The sequence below is a fragment of the Talpa occidentalis genome, unplaced genomic scaffold, assembly GCF_014898055.3.
Source record: "Talpa occidentalis isolate TD23 unplaced genomic scaffold, MPIMG_talOcc4v2.1 talOcc4.2, whole genome shotgun sequence".
Taxonomy (NCBI): Eukaryota; Metazoa; Chordata; class Mammalia; order Eulipotyphla; family Talpidae; genus Talpa; species Talpa occidentalis.
Genome location: NW_023602073.1, coordinates 52,518,089 through 52,539,805, shown reverse-complemented (window position 1 = coordinate 52,539,805; position 21,717 = coordinate 52,518,089). Strand labels below are relative to the sequence as shown.

At 47.0% G+C, this 21,717-nt stretch overlaps 1 protein-coding gene across 1 annotated transcript in view; it reads right to left on the bottom strand.

The window, feature by feature from the left end:
* The window catches only part of LOC129146285 (butyrophilin-like protein 2), a 104,474-nt gene extending 86,678 nt beyond the window's left edge, over window positions 1-17,796 (bottom strand). The window contains exons 1-2 of the mRNA XM_054698139.1: window positions 17,742-17,796; window positions 11,129-11,476 (exon numbers count right to left, since the gene is read on the bottom strand). Coding sequence (XP_054554114.1) covers window positions 11,129-11,390 — 262 coding nt within the window. The 5' untranslated portion in view covers window positions 11,391-11,476; window positions 17,742-17,796. The remainder of the gene's footprint in view (window positions 1-11,128; window positions 11,477-17,741) is intronic.
* Window positions 17,797-21,717: the final 3,921 nt, after the last annotated feature.

Below are 21,717 nucleotides of genomic sequence, written 5' to 3'. Positions count from 1 at the left end.
TTTTTTTTTTATTATTTTTTAAAAAGATTTATTTATTCATTTATACAAGTACTGGGTACAATCAGAAGCACGGGAGGGTGAGAGAATTCGCCAGAGCCAGAGCAGAGAACAGAAAAGGCAGAGTGAGGAAATACACTGCTAAGGGGAGCAGCGGAAGCAGCAGGAAAAGTCTGCATGCCATGTGGGACCTTTGCCTGTGGCCAGGGATTGAACCGGTGCTGCAGAGGCTGCAGGCAGCTTTGCAGCCCAGCGCTCAACTGCTGCACCACCAGGGGAGGCCCTCCTTCTATTTCTTTTAACAATATTTTATAATTTTCTTGGTATAGGTCCTTGACCTCCTTTGTTAGGTTTATTCTCAAGTATTTGGTTTTTTTGTTTCAATTATAAAAGGGGTGGTTTTCTTTTTTTTAGAAAAGATTTATTTATTTATGCATACAAGAGCTATGGTACAGGCCAGAGATGTGGGGGGGGGGGGGCGGTGAGAGGATTCACCAGAGACAAAGTGGGGAACAGAACAGGCAGAAAGACTGAAATACACTGTTAAGGGGAGCAGCAGACGAGACAAGAGAGATCTGCTCCACCATGTGTGTTGCTCCCTGGCCAGCCAGGGATCAGAACACATGCTGCAGAGGCTCCAGATTGCTTCACAGTGAGGTGCTTACCCCCTTGTGCCACATGGGAGGCCCAAGGGGGTAGTTTTCTTGATTTCTTCTTCTTCACAATGATTGTTTGCATATAGGAAGTCTCTCCTACACTACTGGAGGGAATGCAAACTGGTCCAATCACTATGGAAAGCTGTGTGGAGGTTCTTATAACTACTAAAAATTGAGCTACCATAATGCCTATCAATTCCACTCCTAGGACACAAAAACCTAGGACACTAAGGACACAAAAACATTAATTCAAAAGGACACCTGCACTCTATGTTTATTGCAGCACTATTTGCAACAACTAAGACATGGAAACAACCTAAATGCCCCAAAACAGATGAATGGGTCAAGAGGATGTGGAACATTACACAACGGAATACTATGCAGCAATTCAAAAAGATAAACTTACGCCATACACAGCAACATGGGTGGAGCTGGCAGGGATTATGTTCAGTGAACCAACTCAGAAGGAAAAGGAAAAATATTGGACAGTTTCACTTATAGGGGGGAATATAAGGGAACCAATAAGGGATTGGGGGAAAAAAGACAAAACCAGCAGGCACTATAAATCAGAGATATTAGTAGGGGAAGAGGAAGGAGAGGGATTAAAATAGGGGAGGGAAGAGCACAAGAGACTATGGAGATGCTTCATGGGTGAATTGGTGTTAGGAATTTTATGGAGACAACACCTGAGAGAAATCAAACACTGTACAAAAATGAACAATTATGTATTATATATATACACACACATATATAAACACATTTTTTAAAAATTAAATAAAAATAAATATTACCTAGCATAAAAGGCTTTCTACTATAATTAAAATAAAGTTTTTATAAAAATCTGTTTTAAAAGTAAGAAATATTATGTAATTTTCAGGAAGCATTAATTAATATGACTCTTAGATAAATACATAAATAATTCATTCAATTTATTCATTGCAATGAAAAATTGTAACCTGCTATGAAGAGGTTTTTGAAGTATACATTCTTTATTATCAAGCATGAATGGTAGTTTAAAATAAATATGAAGAGAAAAACTTTTTAATTAGAAACAAGTACTATGATGAGATAAAGAATAGTATATAGTAAATGTCTGAGGCAATAAACTGTAATTCTGAACTTTCTTTTCAATCAAATGTATAGTGTGTAACTTCACAGAACACACATCCTTAACTAATAATAGAAATCAAAGTCAAATCTTAAGCATATCCTAGATAATTATATAAATTATATATCAAAATCTCTGTAATGGCACAAATGACACTGAAAAACCCTGACACCTAACTTTTTTACCTACTCGTTGGTTTTTCATACTTCTTCTTAACAATAGAATGAAAAAATTCAAGGATAATAGCTGAGGGAGAACCAACAGCTGGAAAAAAAAATGACCAACATCCCATCATAGGATCCAGAAGAAAAGCAGCATGACCAAGAGAGACACATGTCCTTGGCTGTGACTGGAGTGTCCTCTCCAGGGCTCATCCTGACACTGTGCAGGGGGCAAAGGGACACGCTCCTGGGGTCCAGCTCCAGGTCACACAGGAGGGCAGGTGGGGGATGTGAGCCAGGAAGTGATACAGGATGATGGGAGAGTCCACACCTGTGACTACCCAGCCCCTTACACACAATTAATGCACATTTGGACACCTGCACAACACAACAGCATGTTTTTAACTATCAAGACAAAGCTCCATGAACAAGTGGGGACATTCTCACCATTCCCCAAAATGAGAAGACAACAGCCCCATCTTTGCAGCTAACATACTATATTATTTATTTCTTAAATCCAGTCACATTCCCTTTGTCTATTTTCTTACTCCAAAAGTATCTTGCAAGCATAAGCTCTTACAACTTACATAAAAACATAAGGATAAGGAGAGGAAGGAAATTGATAATAAATACAAATTAACACACATGACAAGAAATGAAAATGTAAAACTATCACAATTCTTTTTCTATACTGGGTCACAAACATGACTGATGTCTGACTCCTCCCCCACTCCACTTTCTCTGTCCTCTCCTCCCACCAGAACCAACTCAGTGTCCCCTGGGGGAAGGATCACACCTTCCTCCCTGCAGGTCTGGGGCTTAGGATCTTGCTTCCTCTGGCAGCTGTGGTTCCTGTAACCCTTTGCCTCAGGATGTGGAAGGACCAAGTCGGTACAGGGGCACCTGGAGCTCAGGTCACAGCTCCCCAAGTCACCCTGAGTCTGAAAGTCTCTTCTTAGCTCTCATCTTAAGTCAGGGAGAGGTTTGTTCCTTTCAATGGGTGCTGACACAAATGAGGAACCCAAATAATTCTCCTGAGTTCCCCACATGAACACACCACAAGTTTTTTACAAATAACAGAAATTTACTGAGATTTTGAAAAATAGGTGTATTTCTTGCATTCCAAAATCAGAAGCAAATGAATTAGAATACTAAGTTCCTCTAAAAGTCCATCATCCACCACTTCCGTGACAATGTTGGCTGCCCAGCTGCTCTGCTCAGAGAGTCCAGACACATCAGTATAGCCCTGGGGACCCTCCTTCAGCCTCTGGTTTCCTCCACACAAACACAAGTTGGACAAAGTTAACTCCAATTAATTTAGGAGAGTAATTCTGACCATAAACCCTTTCTTGTCCAAACAGCATGAATAACCCATGAATATTTTCTTTACCAAATGAAAAGTTATTTCCCATGGTAAAATTCATCCTACCCCAAACCAGTTCAAAGTAAGTCAATTCTATCTTTTGCTGCCTCAGCACTAGGCCTGACCAGACTGTTCTCACAGCAACATCCCAGGAATCTGCACCCAAAGCAGGAGGACGAGACTCCAGCATCCAGGACTCACTCACAGGTTTGCCCACAGGGAACCTGCAGCCCCAAGAAAAGCCCAGGGCAGGCCTGGGCAGGGAGGGGCCTCATGGGGACATGGTGTTAGGGGTGCAGGGGAGGAGGGGGGCTTCAGGCCCTGGGGGAGCCCCATCCACACCAGGGCCTGAGGGGATCCCCTCCCCTGGGTCACTCACAGGATCCCCCAGAGGAGGATGGTTCATGGGCACAGAGGGCTTCTGGGGCCCAGCCTCCAGGGGGCAGATGGTCAGGGACATGTCTCCAAAACAGCAGACAAAATATGGAAGGAGGGTCCCAGAGAAGGACTCAGGAGGGAAGGAGAAGATGTGGGACCCATCAGTCATGTCATAGAAGGAGACGTCTCCCTGATCATAGTCCAGGAAAATTCCCACCCTGTGGGGAACCTGCCTATGGGGTAGCTGAGTAGGAGGGTCAGTATGGGCTGTAAACACTTTTTCGAACAGCCCCACAATCCAGAAACCATTCATGGGGTTCGGAGTCTTGTATCTCTTTTCCTCATCTTCCCTCCAGACCCCTAGCGCCCACTCACTGCTGTCTTCAATCCTGACCTCCACTTCCCAGTAACAGCGCCCTGATGTGATGCCCTCAAGACCCCAGGCCAAAAATCCATTTTCCATGCCATCATGGTTGTAGGTCAGACTTTTCTTGTCAGGAGAGAGCACAATATTGGGATGGAGAGAACTCGGATAGAGAGTGACAGACCCTGCAAAGAGAGGGAACCATTAGGCAAGGTGCCATACATGAACACCAACAACCTCACCACAGATGCTTAATTTATGGGGGGATGGTTATGATCCCTGAAATGAGAACTTTATGAGAACCAACCCACAGTCCCCCCAGCAAAAGAAGGAGCCACATGTCTTATTGGGGTCAGATAAATCACAGGACCCCAAGAACTAAGGACACCCCTCAACACTCATGACCAGTCATCCCTCCAGCCCAGTTCTGTGATGTCAGAGCTGCACCCCCCCACAGAGGGTGCAGAGCCTGTGCCCACATAGAGAACAGAAGGAAAGGCCAGAAGCTGAGCAGCCCCAGAGAGAACAGAGTCACTCACAGGCCTGGAACTGCTCCTTCCGCCAATCTGCAAGAGACACACATGTCACGTGAGGGACTCTAGATACTGAACACATCAGGGTCCGCACCTAGTTTTCTACAGGAGAGCAACACAGAATTTTCAGGGGAAAATGTTTGCAATCATTTAGTTGATGCATCTGTCTTTTAGATTCACATGCAAACACACACACACACACACACACACACACACATGCACACATACACACCATGCTGCAACTTTCCGTGAGCCATGAGTTGAGCTTTCCATGAGTTAAGCCATAAAGCTTAATACCCAGGATGGAGAGCATGGACACCAACTGAACAAAATGACCATCAATTTATACTCTTCAAGTCACCAGCCACAAACGCATTCAGCAAACTAGTTTTTTTTGGAAAAGTTTTACAGAGATCCAAATGCCCAGGACTGCACATGCTTATAAAGAACTAAGAGAACTGAATGTGCAGCTTCTCTCTGAGTCATGGGGGAAGAGGCTACAACTCAGTGCACCTGTGTGTGGCCTGATGCACCTGCCTCCTGGGAGCAAAGGCATAGCAGGCGCTGCTTGTGGAAGCTGAGACACATGGAGCCTGGTAGGCAAAGCTGCACATTTTGTTTCCGAGTAAATCTCTTTGGCAAACAAAAAGGAGAGAGGGCCTCCCCGGTGGTGCAGCAGTTGAGCGCTGGGTTGTGAAGCTGCCCACAGCCTCTGCAACGCTGGTTCAATCCCCAGCCGCCAGGTGAGGGTCCCACATGGCGTGCAGACCTCTCCTGCCGCCCGCTGCTCCCCTCAGCAGTGTACTTCGGTCCTTCTGCCTGCTCTGCTCCCCACTCTGGCTCTGGTGAATTCTCTCACCCTCCCGAGCTTCTGACTGTACCCAGTGCTTGCATAAATAAATAAATAAATAAATCTTTAAAAAAAAAAAAAAGACTATTTGTTAAAAAAAAAAAAAGGAGAGAAAGAGAGAGACAGAGCTACACCTTGACTGAGCTGCACGTGGGGGTGACTGTGACATGAGTGAGGAGACTCAGGACAATGCAGCAGAGGGTCCTGCCCACTCAGAAGGGGGTGGAGAGGGTTTTGGGGAGGAGAGAGACATGTAAAGAAGGAAACACAGACACACACTGAAAGATCAACGCTAGTGACATCTCTGCACATTTTCATGGGTGGTGGGAACTAAACCATGTCAAAGGATCCAGGAGGACACAGAAATATTGAATGGACTAGTCCGTTTCCTCCAGGAATAGCCCAGAGAGATAGAAGCTTTCAAGAGAAACCTCTCTGCACAAGCAGAATAATGGCTCCAAAGATGTCCATGTCCTAACCCATGAACCCATAAATATGTGTCCTTAACAGAAGAAAGAGAAATCTGCAGATGAGACAGAGACGGGACTTGGAAACAGGGGTATTACTGTGGCTCATCAGGTGGAGCCAATCACAGGAGACTTAACAACCATGACCCCACACCTGTGCTCACAGACAGTCACATGGTGACAGCAGCAGGGCCATAAAGAGGCTGCATGGTAGGCTGTGTAGACAGAGGATGGGGTCCCCAGTCAATGCAGGGGGCCCTAGATCCTGGGAGAGGAAGGGGCTCCTGGAAGGAAGGAGCTGCCAGACCCTGGAGTTAGTCCCAGGACAAGGTCTCAGGTGTCTGCCCTGCAGGCGTGTGAGATGATAAACTGTGTGGGTGACGCTGCTCAGGGTGTGGTGACGTGTGTCAGCAGCAGCTGGAGCTCTCATGACCCATGTGGGGGCCCAGGCAGGTGAGCAGGACCCTGGCAGGGGAGGGTCTGGAGGGAGCACCAGGGCCCCAGGATGCACGTGGAGAGATGAGGGCCCAGAAATGTCCTATGCGCTGGAGGGAGATGGAGGGAAAGGGAGGATCCTGGAGAGCAGGCAGGAAGGGAAGGACGGGTGAGGAGAGAAGGACGAGGACTTGGGACCGGTGGAAGGAACCAGAAGTTTTATCAATTTTCTGACCAGAGACAGACCCAGACCCTGACTCTGCTGAAGAGGGAGGGTCACCCACAAGCCCTAACAACCAGAGAGATGTGCCCTGCCCACCTCAGCATGTGCCTCACAGGATTTCTGGAACCTTCCAGAGATCAGCAATTCCTGATACACAGAGCTATTGACCCTGCATAGCCTCTCCTCACACTGATAGCCCCACTGTCCTAACACATATAAAGGATCAGGTGACAAGGGTCAGAGAGTGTCTTGACCCCACATGACCTTCAGGGAGGACAGGGCAAGTGGAGACAGGTCTGTGCTAACAAGGCAGGGGGCCCTGCTATTTCCAGAGAGAAGCTACAGAATGCGAGGAGACCAGGGACACTACCCCTTCCTGGTGGGGGTCCCTGATAGAGAAGAGGTAGAGGGAGGTAGGGAGAGGGTCCCAGGACCCTCAGGACCACTCACCTGCGTACAGCTGGGCCTTCTTCCAGGCTGGAAGGGAACACACAGGTGAGACCTCAGCACAACCACCTGCACAGGTGAATCCAGGGGCCCTGGTCTCCCCCTGTTCTGCAGGTGAGACTCTCTGGGGGTGGAGGGGAGAGGCTGAGAGGTCATGACCTCCTGCCCTGTGCAGACAGCAGGGGGTGGTGGGAAATCCCTGGCTCAGGTCAGGAGCCTGCAGGACAGACTGACCCAGCCCTGCCTGCTGCTGCTGTGGGGCTTTGGGCAAGTCACTGAGCAGCTCTGGGCTTTACAAACTTCAAAACTCCTGTTTCATGTACTACTCAGTGTTGCTGCACAGGATGAAAAACAGTAAACATGAAGATTTTTTCACTGTATATATTAGTACATAATTATTATATTCAGTATTTTCTGGCAATTGTATTTGGGAAATTAACAAGAAGATAAAGTAAAAACAAAGCCTGTCCATCAGACCAGCTCCAGGGTAAAGTGGCTCATCTCTCTCAGATTAAATATTTCTAGATATAAACACACTCTGGGAGATGGAATGTCCCCCACCCCCTCCCATGCAGGATCACCCCATCCTCTCCCATCACTACTGATCAGCATCTTCAGGAGCAGAGAGAACAGACTATCCTTGGGTGGGGTTTGGGGAGAGAATACTGGAGGAGATCACTCTCCTAAACTTAAAGAACCCATTTACTTATAAAACCCCAATGCAGCTAGCTTCTGCTTCTAGGTGCTGACCAAGAACAAGAGGCACTGAAGGCTAGAAAGCCAGCAACTTGGTGGGAAAGTCAGGGCTGGAGTGAGACCAGGATGCAGGAGACACTAGTGAGATCCCAATAGGATCCCAACCTATGGAAGAACTGCACCCAGATCTGGGAAAGCCCGGGAGCAGGGTGCTGCTTCCCTCCAGTTCCCACTTCCACCCCAGGGAAGGGGCCACATGTCTGTGCTTAGAGAGACAAGGGGAGGGTCCCTGAGGCACAGGGGGGACAGGGAACCAGGACACCTACAGCATCACTCACCAGCCAGGTAAGCTGCCTTCCTCTGGTCTGAAAGACAACACAGGACACAGGTGAGCTAAGAACCAGAATGTCTCCTATGAAGGGGACACAGAGTTCAGGAGGGAGAGCAGAGCTTACCTAGAATTGCCTGGAGTTCATCTGAAAGAGAACGAAAAAATGAAACATTAAGTCTATCACTAAAGGAGAACATCTGCGTGCCTTAAAAACCTGTGAAAATGAACCTCTCTGTGATCTAGAAGTTCCACTTCGAAACCTATCTGAGCCTTCAACCTCCCCACCCCCAACTGTCTTCTGTGGGTTTTCTCAGGTACCTGCTCTGATCTTCCTGCAGAGTGGATCCTGGGCTCTGGCTCTGTGGTCAGCTTGTCCCTCCTAGCACCCACTGCCACACTCAACAGCCTGGACCAGTCCCGTATTACCTCTGTGCTTCAGGGCCTCCTCCTTGGTCTGTCTGTCCTTCTCCTTAGCCCGGCACAGACTCCTCTGTTCCTGCAGCTCCCACATCTGTGTGGAATGTTCTCTCTGGGTGTAGCAGGCAGCCCCCAGGAGCAGGAGCAACAGAAAGGAGAGGCTCACCAGGAAAGCTGGCTTCCAGGGAGAGGCCCTGGGGAAAAAGGGCTCTGCAGACAGACACCCGCACAGAGACCCCATCAGGACATAGCCCAGGACAGCCCAGCCCAGCACACCTGGGGGTGCCAGCCCCTCCCTCTGACCCTGCAGGGAGTGGGACGGGGGAGCAGCGCTGACCTGGGATGACAATGGCCATGGCCTTCTCCTGGCTCAGGACAGGGTTGAGGATGGAGCAGGTCACGCTCCCCGCAGAGCTGTCTCTCACCACCAGAGGGCCTCCACGCTGAACAGCCCCTCAGTGTCCTGGGCCTGGACCTTGGAGAACTCCAGGAACTGCTCCCCACGGGGGTCTCTCCACTGCACCTGGGGCTCCGGGAACCAGCCCGAGGCCGTGCACACCACACGCACCTCGTACTCCTCTGGCCCCGAAATGTGCACTTGGGGGCAGAGCCCACACCTGCAGAGGGAAGATGAGAGCCAGGTGGGTTAGACCTCCAGTGGAGGCTGTCAAGGTGCATTCTGGGGGCCTGGGGGAGTAAGACGATGACCTGACATGTTTTCATCTCCACCCTTCTACCTATTATTTTTATAATCATATAAACATGTTCAAATCTTTCTAGAATTATTTTCTTGTTAGAAGTACACCTTAGAATCCATGAACAGCTGTATTTTCTCATTTCTCACCAACGTCTCTGCCTCCATCCGGGAGCTTCTTCTAGTCCATTCTGTTCTGGGCGTTTCAACAAAAGCCTCCCATTTGTCAAGCCCAGTCTCCAAGGTCCTCTCACTCAGTCTCCCTTCATTCAGGACACTCCTGGCCTCATCTTGAAACCACCTCCATCTTGGGTTGGTCACTTCCCTCTGAGGGTGGCTTGTTGTTACTTGGACCCCCTGCTGAGTCCCTTTCCTGACTTATCTCCCTGCACCTGCTCCTTGAAGGCAGCGCAGTCCTAGGGTCCAGTCCTTAAAGACCTATCTTATCTCACACCCTCCCCCAGGGATTCTTCCCCCTCAGCTCCTGTGTCTCCTCATACATCACTTCCAGATATCACCTCACCAGTCTCCCCATGTCCCTCCCTGATAGCATATCCCTGTGGTTACATCTACCAGGATTCCTCACATGCTCTTTACACTCAAAATTCCACATCTGGAAGCATGTTTTTGTCTCATCTGTGGTAAGTCAGTTATAGAAATATTCCTAATTCTTCCTATCTATCTCATACTCTGCCTTGTACATGTTAGTCCCCTCACACTCTGACCCTGGATTCAGTCATGTGACTTCATGTGTCTAATGAGAGATCAGCTCATGTGACTCAGCAGAGGTTTAAAGTGCTGGCCCCATGGGTCTTCCCTCTGCCATCTCCATGGAAGGACATCGCAGTCCAGGTGCTGGAGGATCAGCTCATGGAGCAGGGCCTGTCACCAGGCTTTCCTCCTGAGGCTGTCCTCCCTCAGGCAGGAGCCAGTGGACAATGCTCCGTGGACTCCATTGTCCTTTCTTCTTCTGGTCCAAAGACACTTATGGAACCTTGTTTGATAAAATGAAGTCCCACCTCAAGTCTACTTCCTATGGAGAATTTTATGATTACCTTTGGTAGCATTAATTAAGCATTCTCAACCTGCATACTGTGTACCCATGACATCTTTTTGTAAAAGTATTGTTATCTCTTAACACCTGCCTTCTTACACCCTCCCACCAGCCCTGAGGACTCCATGTGAGCCAAGAATACACCAAACACACGCTCACCCCAGGACAGTCACACTGGCTGCTCCCTCCTCTTATAAGTTGCCTTCCCTGTGATTTACTACATGATGACTGTAGCTAACACTGCTGTGTGATATGTAGGAAAATTATTAAGGGAGTAAGTCCTAAGAGGTTTTTCATAAGAGAAAATATTTCCTCTTTGGCTTCTTTTTCTTTCTATTGCACCTAAATTAGAAAATGGATGTTAGCTAGACTACTGGGCATCATTTCATTGACATATGTGAATGAAATCATCATGCTCTATGCCTTACACTTACACAATGATGTATATTAATTGTTTCTCAGTAGAACTGGGGAAATAGAACTCACATACCACAGATATCTACTTAGTTTAATCCCCATTTTCCTTTCAGTCTTTGCTCAGATACAAAATGATGAGTCTTTGCTCAAATATGACCCTCCTGAGCTCCCATTTATTAATGTAACTTGCCCAGACCCACATTGCTGACCATTTTCACTGGTCATTTAGCTTCTTATTCTCATCATTTAACACTTAATAACATCATTTATGACATGTTTATTTATTATGATTGCTCTATCTACCATTGAAAATATCTACCATTGCTCTATCTACCAGAGTGAAAAACTTCATTTGGTTCACTGCTTAAAACAGGACCAGACATATAGTGGGTACCTTATATATTTACAGTTAATGCAACCATGAATTAATAAGCCTTTTCTTTCTCATGTATGAAGTGAGACAGTAAATTACATTGCACTAGTTTCTCCCAAACTCAAAAACCCCAGGACTCTGAGATATTTAACCATGTCACCAACCTGCCACCTGCAGCTCCAATCTGGCTTGCCCAACAAAGACTCCATTGCTGAAGAAGCAGGTGTACAGCCCATTGTCAGCAGCCTGGACCTTGTGGATGCGCACAGCAGCCTCCCCCTCTTTTAGATATTCCCCCATCAGCGAGGTCCGCCCTGCGTACTGGGCCATCAGCTCCTCATTCTGCTCCTGTCCATCTTGATAGGTGAACACTGACTCCGAGAAATGTGACCAGAACCACCTCACCTCCATGTTCTCTGCACTCATGACTGGGTCCAGGGAGCAGGACAGTGTGATGTCCTTACCCAGCTCTGCCACAATGGGCTTTGAGGGGCCAAACACACGGAACTTCTCTGTGAACACAGACATAGGGATTAGAAGCTTGGGAGACACACCCACCCACAGCAGGGAACACACACTATCACTGGGTAAGGCCCAGGCAGCTTGAGGGAAGGTGTCTATGAGAAGACAGCTGATGTGAAGGATTGAACAGTGAAAATCTGTATCTGGGAACAATCTTCCAACCATAATTTGTGGTTCAGAAATAATGTCACTGGTGTACCCAACAGCAGGAACTTCCATGAAGAAATCTAACTCCCTGGTTTTCATCTTCAGCATGTATCTGAATCACTAGGAGGATTTGTAAACATAGAATGCCTTACCCCAGGTCTGATGTAGTACCCAAGAATGTGCATTTCAAACGAGTTCCTGGGGAACTAAGATGGTATCAGAGGACATTCGTTGCTTCATTCCCCAGAGGATCATCTAGGTTAACCAGTGGAATGGGGCACCCAGAGAATACCATGGCTTGCAACAAAACTGGAACACCTCTTGGACATCAGTCACCAGGCAGGCAGCACCAAAAGGGACACAGAGGAGATTCATGCTTCACTGAACAAGAGGTAGGTGGAGAGAGACACCTGGAGCCTGTGGTCAGCGATGGGAGCTGCCACTCAACCAGCCACTTGACTAGTGGCCATGTAGAGGGAGAACTGAATGGTGTGGAGGCACACATCCTTCCCTGAGGGGAAATACATGCAGAGGAGCTGGGTGCTCCCAGCAGACCAGGTTCTAGTGAAAAGAGTAAGGACACAGAGCTGGCGTGCACTACTCTCTCCCACCCCTCAGGACAGTATTGACCTCTTGAAGCACACTGGCAGTGTGTAAGTGGCAGAGTCTCAGGTACGGAAATGAAAGAGGTGGGTATCAGTGGTGCCTCAAACATGAGCTAGCATGCCCCCTGCCAGAGCATGCACACCAGAGGTTAGATGACTGCAGGCCTCACCCACACCCTCTGACTGAGCATCTCAAAGATCAGGACTCCAGACCTGATAAGGCAAAATCTAAAATCACATAAAACTACAGTGCCACCTGTTGGAAAGGTAGAAGTAGTTCAAATCTCTAAGTTACTACTACAACACATTTTTAAAAATTAGGAAATCTAAAGCAGCAAATCAGACACCGAAAAGCATTCCACATGGCAACTTGAGAACTTCAGGGAATATGAAATCACAAGAAAAGAACAACACACCAATATATAATTACAAAGATATGGAAAATCTTATCTTCCCATCAGGTGGAGAGTTCAAAATTGCCACAATAAAGAAAGTCAAAGGGATGGTAGAAAACTCAGAAAAGTGAATCAAAGAGATACAACAAAAATCATAATAATAGGGCCTCCCTGGTGATGTAAGGAGTTAAGCACAGCACTATGAAGCTATCAGAAGCCTCTACAGCCCACTGGCCAGGGAGACCATCTGCTATGCACATGGCACAGCAGACCTTTCCTGTCTTGCCCGCTGCTCCCCTCAGCAATGTATTTCAGTTAATCCACCTGTTCTGTTTCCCACTCTGTCTCAGATAAATCCTCTCACCCCCCACACCTCTGGCCTGTACCCCAGTTCTTGTATGCACGTGTAAATAAATCTTTTTTAAAAATCATAATAATAAATTAATGGTAGGGAAAATAAAATTAGAGAACAGAAAATAGAAATTTATATCTTAAATAATAAAATAACAGAGATATATAGTATTAAAAGATCAACAGAAAATATTTAAGCTATTGAACAAGAAAAGACCAAATGGAAGATTGACTCAGTGACTTCAAAGACAATCATGCACAAAGGACCTAATTGAAAGAAGAAAGAGAAAAATGAAGGGGAAAAAATGACAAAACACTTCAAGAACTACCAACTTCATTGGAAATGTTGTTGGATAATGGATAAAGATAAATATATTACATAAGGGGAACAGAAAGGGAAGGAAACAGAGAACTATTTAAAGAAGTAGAGGAAATTTCCCAACCTGGGGAAGGAAATGAATATACAAGTCCATGAAGCTAAAGGAACAGCTTGTTAAATAAATGTAATGAGACCTACACCAAGACACAGTCATGGAACTACCAAGAGTTCAAGATAAATAAAGAATATTGAGGTGGCTGGAGGGGGACGGGGGAAGCAGGTAACCTACAAAAGTATACAGCAGATTTCTGTGAGGAAACCCTACAAACAAGGAGAGAATGGAATCACATATTCAAAATAATGTAATATAAAAATTCCCAGCCAAGAATACTATGTCCTTTAACACTGTCCTGCAAATATGAGGGAAAAATAAACACCTTCCAAAACTGAAGATGATGGAGTTTGTGAACACTAGACCTCCCCTACAAGAAATGTTGAAAATAGCACTCCTATCTAAGAAACACAGAGGAAAAAAAAGAAGAGAAAATGAGCCTTCTATAAGCAAAAACTAAAGACAAAAGCACAGCAGTAAATCTTCATGTATCAATAATCACCCTATATGTAAATGGACTGAACTCACCAATAAAAAGGCACAGAGAGGCTATTGGATCAGTGAAGAAAATCCAACTTTCTGCAGCAGACACATCAAAGCTCCAAAGATAAACAATCATAAGCTCAAAAAATGTGGTTGGAAAACAACACTACAAGGAAATGGGGCCCACAAAAAAAGCAGGTAGAGCCATATCAGATAAAATAGACTTCCAGCTAAAAGAGGTATTAAGAGAAATGGATGATAAGGGAATCATACATCAGGAAGACAGAACACTCATCAGTATGCATGGACCAAACAAAGGAACATCAAAATGTATAAGGCAACTATTAACAAATCTGCAAACCAATAGTGGTAGCAACACATAAGTGGTAAAGGAATTAAACACCCACTTTCATCAATGGACACATCCACCTGACAGAAAATCAACAAAGAAACAGTAGACTTAAGTGAGGAATTGGATCACATGGGCCTAATAGATATTCATAGGGAACTACCATCCAGAAAAGCAGAGTACACCTTCTTCTCAAGTGCACATGTAACAGTCTCCAGAATACACCACATGTTGAGTCACAAAACAAGTGCTAATAAATACAAGGAGATTAATATCACATTAGTATCTCTCTGATCACAATAGTATCAAAGTACAGACCAGCAATAATAAAAAATCAGAAAATAGCTCATATATTGTGGAGTCTGAACAACACACAACTGAATGACTACAGGGTTAAGGCAGAAATTTAAAAATACATCAAGACAACTGACAATGAGAACACAACCTATCTGTGGGACACAGCAAGAGCAGTACTAAGAGGGAATATGTAGCAATACAGGACCACATCAAGAATCAAGAAAGAGCTCATATAAATAATCTAACCTAGGGCTTCCCTGGTAGTGCAGGGGTTGAGACACAACCTATGAAGCTATCCGCAGTCACTGTAGCATAAGTTTGATCATGGCCAGGGAGCTACCTACATGGCGCAGCAGACCTCTCCTGACACTCTTGCTGCTCCCCTTAGCAGTGTATTTCAGTCAGTCTGCCTGTTATGTTCCCCACTCTGTCTCTGGTGAATCCTCTCACCCCCCACACCTCTGGCCTGTACCCCCGTTCTTGTATGAATAAATAAATAAATATTTTATAAAAAATAACAAATAACTAAATAATCTAACCTTATACCTCAAGGAACTAGAAAACAACAACAAATGAAGTCAAAAGTAGGAAGTAAATAATTTTAAAAATCAAGCAGAAACAGAAATGATAGACAGTCCAAAAGATAAATGAAACCAAATGTTGGTCCTTAAAAAATAAACAAAATATATAAACCTTCTGCTAGGATTACAAGGGGAAAAAAAAGAAAAATTCTAATAGAATCAGATAAGAAAGAGGAATAGTTACAACAGACATTTCAGGAATACAGAGAATCATAAGAGACTACTAAACATCTATATGTCAATAAATTGAATAATCTAGAAGAAATGGAAAAATTCTTCAAGACTGAGTCAGGAAGAAATAGAAAACCTGAACAAACCAATTACAAGCAAGGACATTTAAACAGTTCTCCAAATTTCCCAAAACATAAAGCCCAACACCAGGCATTTTCACTAGTGAGTTCTACCAAACCTTCAAAGATGAACTAATACCTGTCCTTCTCAACTTGTCACAAAAATGGAAGAAGAGGGAGTGCTTCCCAACACATTTTATGAGGCCAACATTGCCTTAACACCAAAAGCAGAGAACAACATCAAAAAAAGAAAACTACAGGCCAATAACTCTGATAAAACACATGCAAAATCCTCAACAAAACCTATCAAACTTCAATAATACATTAAAAGGATCACACATTATGACCAAGTGGGATTTATCCCAGGAACACAGTATGGTTCCACATTTGAAAATCAAGCAATGAGATTTTGGCTGAAACCAGTAAGAATGGCTATTATCAAAAAGTCAAGAAATCATTAATTTTGGTGAGGATTAGGGGATAAAATGACATTTGTGTACTATGAGTGGGAATATAATTAGTGCAGCCATGTTGGAAAACAATATAGCAGTTTCTCAAAAATTAAAAATAGAATTACATCTGATCCAGAAATTCCACTTCTGTGTATTTACCTGAAGAATATGAATGCAATTATTCAAAAAGAGAAATGCACCCTATTTTCATTCTAACACTCACAAGAGCCAAAATATTGAAACAACCCAAGTATTGGAAACAAATGAATTCATATATACATATATATAATTTATATATATTTTTATACATTATATTTATATATGTAATGGAATAATACACATTAAAAAAGATGAAATCTTGACATTTAAAACACTATGGTAAAATTTTAAGTAATTATACTAAGTCAGATGGAGAAAGACAAATACCATGTGATTGCACTCATTTTGGAATGTGAAAAAAAACAAAAGCAACCAACAAACAATAAAAACAAACCTTTATACACTATCAACAATGTGGCAGATACCAAAGAGGAAGGAGGGTGAGAGAATAGCTTAGTGCAAGATTGTGACTAGAATTTTGGTAGTGGGTGTGTGTGAAATATACAATTCATGGGTGAGAAACTATACACCTAAAATCTATACAGTGTGTAAATTAATGTTCCCTCATTTAGAAAAAAAAAAGTTTCCCAATCTGTCCCCCAGTCAGAGCCCTTGGCCTGAGGAGGTCTGGGAAGGACAGGTCAGGTGTAGATGTTGGGATGGGAGCCAAGCTCTGGGGAGGGGTGTTGTGGGTGAGGGTCACATGGAGGGAACAGACTGTGGGGAGCTGGCTGGTGCAAGGACAGAGGGGGTGAGGATCAGCTGGAGCAGAGGGAGAGGGAGGGACACAGGAGTGGGTGACAGAGGAAAAAGGAGTCAAAAGGAAAGAATGGGGACTGTGCTGTCCTCAAGAGCCCCCTGACTTCCAAAGAGCCACTTCTCACCTGTGCTGCCCCAGCTTGGCCTGAGCCCCTCCTCTCTCACCTGGAGACACACAGACTAGTCTCTCCTGCCACCCCCAGTCTGGGCCCCTTTCACCTGGGAGCTGAACCAGGTCCTGCTCTGCTCACAGCCTGGCAGGGGCTCCCCAGCCCCACAGTCACCCCCAGCCCCACAGGGTGACCCTTCCCAGGCCTCTGACACCCAGTCCTGTGTCCCTCCCTCTCCCTCTGCTCCAGCTGATCCTCACCCCCTCTGTCCTTGCACCAGCCAGCTCCACACAGGCTGTTCCCTCCATGGGACTCTCACCCCCAACATCCCCTGCCCAGGACTTGGCTCCCATCCCACTATCTACACTGACCCCCTTGATGGACACAGCTGCCCACACACACCCCTCCCTCCATGTCCCTCTTTACAACTCTACTACCAGGTAAGGGTGGGATGGGTTTCTTGTATTTATCATTCATTGTCTCCTGAAAGAAAAGAAGGTCTCTGAATGGAGATCTGACCATTTTGTACATAGCGCTGAGTACATGGCTAATACCCTATAAATATTAGTGGAATTAAAAGAACTAGTGACTGACAAATATTTCCAATACACTTAGAGTAAAAAGGAAAAAATGAGGGAAAAGATATTTTCACGTTTTTTGATAGTTCACTTTTTGAAAAATCATAAACCCCTGACTAAGCAATTGTCATCCCCCCACCACCACCACCTCATGCTACAGCTCAGTGACTGCTCTTAACTGTGTCATCACATGAGTGATTGGGAGCACTCCCATCTTTCTAGAGCCAGGGCTCCCCCCACACAGCCATCCTTCCTGAAGGAAGAGCTCCCAGAGCTCCTGGCCCTACCCACCTGAGGGAGACATGGAAACAGGGAGGGACACACTCACCTGGGGACCCCCCAGGGGGCAGCTGGAGGAGGAGCAGCAGGAAGGGGAGGAGGCAGAGCACAGAGCTGGGGCAGGAGCAGGCGCCATCTCCTCAGGGCTGGGGAGAGACAGGCAGGAGGCAGCCAGGCCCACACGGAGGAGCAGGGCAGCCAGGAGCTCTGGGCTCAGGGGGGAGCAGGGCCCAGGGACCCCCCCACCAGCAGGAGCAGGGCCCTTCCTGGTGACCCCTTAGGCCCTGAGACCAAGGAGGATAGACCTGGCTCCTCTCAGGGCTTCTAAAAACTTCTGTGGTACTAGAGACCATGAGGCTTATTGGAGGAAAATATCCTCCCTTCCCTTCCCACCCCGTGGAACCCACACCCCAGACGTGCTCTGCTCAGAGCACCAGGCCCCTCCATTCCCAGCACCTGGGCCTGGGGTGCAAACTGCCCTCCCCTCCCCATCATCACACCCAGTGACTCCCCAGGACAGAGGCCCAGACCCAGGCCCCCATGAAGGACAGGCCAGTACCTGCTTGTGTACTGTCCCATCAGTGTGAGACGAGTACCTGAGAAGCCTCAGGACACATGACACTGTCCCCAAGGGGTCAGGGTCCCCCCACAGGTCCCTGTCCTGCTCTGTCTGCTTGTTCAGTTCACCTGAAGGTCAGTCCCTCCCCAGCCCTGACCTGCCAGGGACAAGGACAAGGTCCTGCCAAACACAGCAGGAGATGGGTCAGATCCCCACTGAGGGTTCGTCCTTGTCCTCTCTAACTCTGGGGGGATCCTGCCTTGGGGTGAGGGACCCAGTGGAGAGAGCAGCATGGAAGGGAAAAGGAGTCCTGGTCAGAAAAAATACCTCAAACCACCTACTGGCTGGAGGTTGGGGGAGGCAGAACACATTTTGGGAAGGACAGACACTGCAGACTGACTATGAGGTCACCTCTGGACTCAGCCACTCTCTGTGACTATCTTGTTCAAGATAGTCTTAACTGTCCTGCCTCACTTTCCCCACCAGGAAAATGGGAATAGTATCAGCATCTCCCAACCAAGGTTGCAATGAGTATCACATGAATTATATCTGAAAAGTCACTACCTATAATTCTAGAAAAGGGTCCTGACTCAGGAAGTGTTTCACGTTATTAAAATAAATGAAGCAAGCACAAACTCCAATGAGGAGTCAGCTGCTCCCCACTTTCCTCTCCTAAAAAGAAACATGTCTTCTAAACTGATATACCTGCTTTTAAATGATGGGCTTCTAGGGCGTCTCTTCAAGCTTGAGAAGTTTCAGTGTTTCCAGCAGACCCCAAATCTTCTTACAGAGCTTGCACCTTTTGTTAGCTGCCCAGGAACCATGCTTGGTGCCAAGGGGGCCTCATGGCTCAAAGAAGAAGGTACCCAGGAGAGTAAATGGGCAGAATCTGGCACGCGTTGAAGGGTGTCTGTAGAGAACAGCCCACAGATCCTAGTGAATATTTTCTAGAAAAAACAATCACCCTTCTCTGGCTCTTTCCACCATTTGAAAGTGAAAGCTAAAATGCAACCCCAGCAGACTCCACCCTGCCCTCTGGACAGTGCACCCCAGTTATCAGCAGGGAAACAGCAGGATCAGAGGAGCCAGCAGAGGGGAGGGGCAGGCACCCTGACACCCCTGCAGGCACAGGGGAGGCACCCACTGTTGAGCCCCCACTGCCCTCCAGGCTGCTTGGCTTCCAGACTCAGGACTAGGGGTGAGTGTGGGACCCAGTCAGGACTGACTCTGAGCCCCATGAAGTGTTCTGTGGGTGCCCGATGGTGAACACCCCAGCTGCCCATGGCAGCTGTCACCCCACATTGCAGGGCCTGTGAGGATCACCCAAGAGGTCTGTTTTCTTCTCCTCACAGCAGCTGACCCAGGACCCCCACACCCTGGACACCAGGAGTCAGCACTGGGCACCAGGAGCTGCCAGGACCTGGTCCTGCCCACACTGCATGGATGGGGCCTGCAGCCTATTCAGATGTTAATGTCGCCCGAGACCTGGTCACAGTGACCAGACCTTGTCCCTTCAGGTCACGGGTCACCAGGAAGGCCCACTTCTGTGTCTCTAAGGAAACCAGGAAGCCTGGACCTCCCCTCCCCCTTCACGTTCTGTGGTTTCCCCTTCTCAGTGAAGGGCACCTGTGCCCCCCTGTTATCTCTGCCAGAGACTCCAGGGTCATCTTCACAGTCCACTCCCCACTCAGTCTATTTCCCATGCACCCAAATGTTCAATCCATGTCCATGACCATCACCTATTCTACATCACCTCATTTCTAATTTGGCCCAAGGGTCACCCCACTTCACCTCCAGCATCACTTCCCCTAGACCATTTCCTTCCAAGGTCATGACCCTCTCCAGTCAGCTCATATCACCTTCCTGCCTCATTCAAGGAAAACCGCTTAAAGGAGGGACACCCAGACCTCCCCCTTATTCTCTGAACTCCTCCTCCCATTGCTCTCCCACGGGCCCCTCCTGGCTTAGGTGACTCCCTCCAACAAAGGGAGCTCTCCCAGCCTCAGGCCTCCTCACAGTCCCTGATGCTCTTGCTGCCTCTGCTCCCCAAATCCCTCAACTTTCAGGCCTCACCTGTAGTGACCTTCTCAGAACTACTCCCAACCTACTGATCCCCCTTGTTCACCCACACAGGCTTATTGGGTTTGGGGTTCCTGTTCTCTCCCTTACCCCTGATGTGTATCATCTGGAAACCATGTGGGATCCCAGGAGGAGGCCCTGTGAGTCCTGCTTCGTGTCCAGCAGGGAGGGGCCTCACCAGCCTCAGCTGAGCTCATCTGCGGAGGAGGCTCTACTGCTGTCCATTGGCCACTCAGCCTCATATACTCAGAAAACCCCTCAATCCACAAGATGCCACCTCTGACCTGAGCACCAGCATCCACCATGCTCCCCTGTCTGTTTTTCTATCCCCTGCACTCTCCCCCACATCCACACACATAAATAGGTCACTAATTACAGCATCGCTGAGCTGAAAACATTCAGGCCATCCCCTCAGGCTGCCCAGGCTCAGGGTCACCAGGTAGTACTTCTGGTCTAAGTCACTCTTATGCACTCACTGCCCCTTTGCCACCACCAACTCCTGCCCAATGGGGACTGTCACAGGGGCCTGACACTTGGTTTTCCATGTAGAATCTAAATGACTGGACAGTCATGCATTGGCCATTGTGGGGCCAGGCCCTATGGAAATCTCTATGGGATCTAGGACATTAGAAGCAGGAGAAGCAGCAAGAGAGAGAAGGGGAGAAAGAAAGCCAGAAGAGAGAGAGAAGCCCAGAGTGAAGATTTGCCAGGAGCTTGGAGGCCTGCCACCAGCCTCCTGGCCCCTCAGCACCCTTGCCTGCAGTGTACCTGTTTGCCACAGTACATGTCAAGCTCAATAAAAGCCTGAGAAAGCCAGAGAGGACTCCAAGACTCTCCTTTACCCATCTGCCAGATCTTAGATAACCTGCTCAGTGCTCATCCTGCCCCTACAAGGACACATCTTGAGACCTAAGAGATATTGGGGAATTCTGATAGAGAGACAGAGGGAAGAAAACCAGACTCCAGTGAGCACCTACTAAGTGCCAGGAACTGTGCTACACAGATTGAACTGTGGCTCTTCATTCTCACACCTGCAGAGATGAGAGCAAACCTGAGTCCTGCATCTGTTTAATAACATCCAATCATTAACATTATAGAAGGTGAAGGGGCTATAGCAGCAAAGGGGCTGCTCCCAACCCCACCCCTGCTCTCAAGTCCAGCCTAGCCCACACCTCCACAACTCACTCAGTAGTAAATGTGAGAAGACAGAGGACCTTGGACTTAGAACTTCCCCATGAGGACACACCTAGAAACCTTATCTCCGTCTGAGTGCTGTCTTGGGTCCATTTGAGGGCAGGTGGGAGGAGTGTTGTGTCAGGAATACCGCAGTGATAAATAAAGAAACGGGAGTCATGGAGAAGGCTGTAGGATGCAGGATGCTGCACAA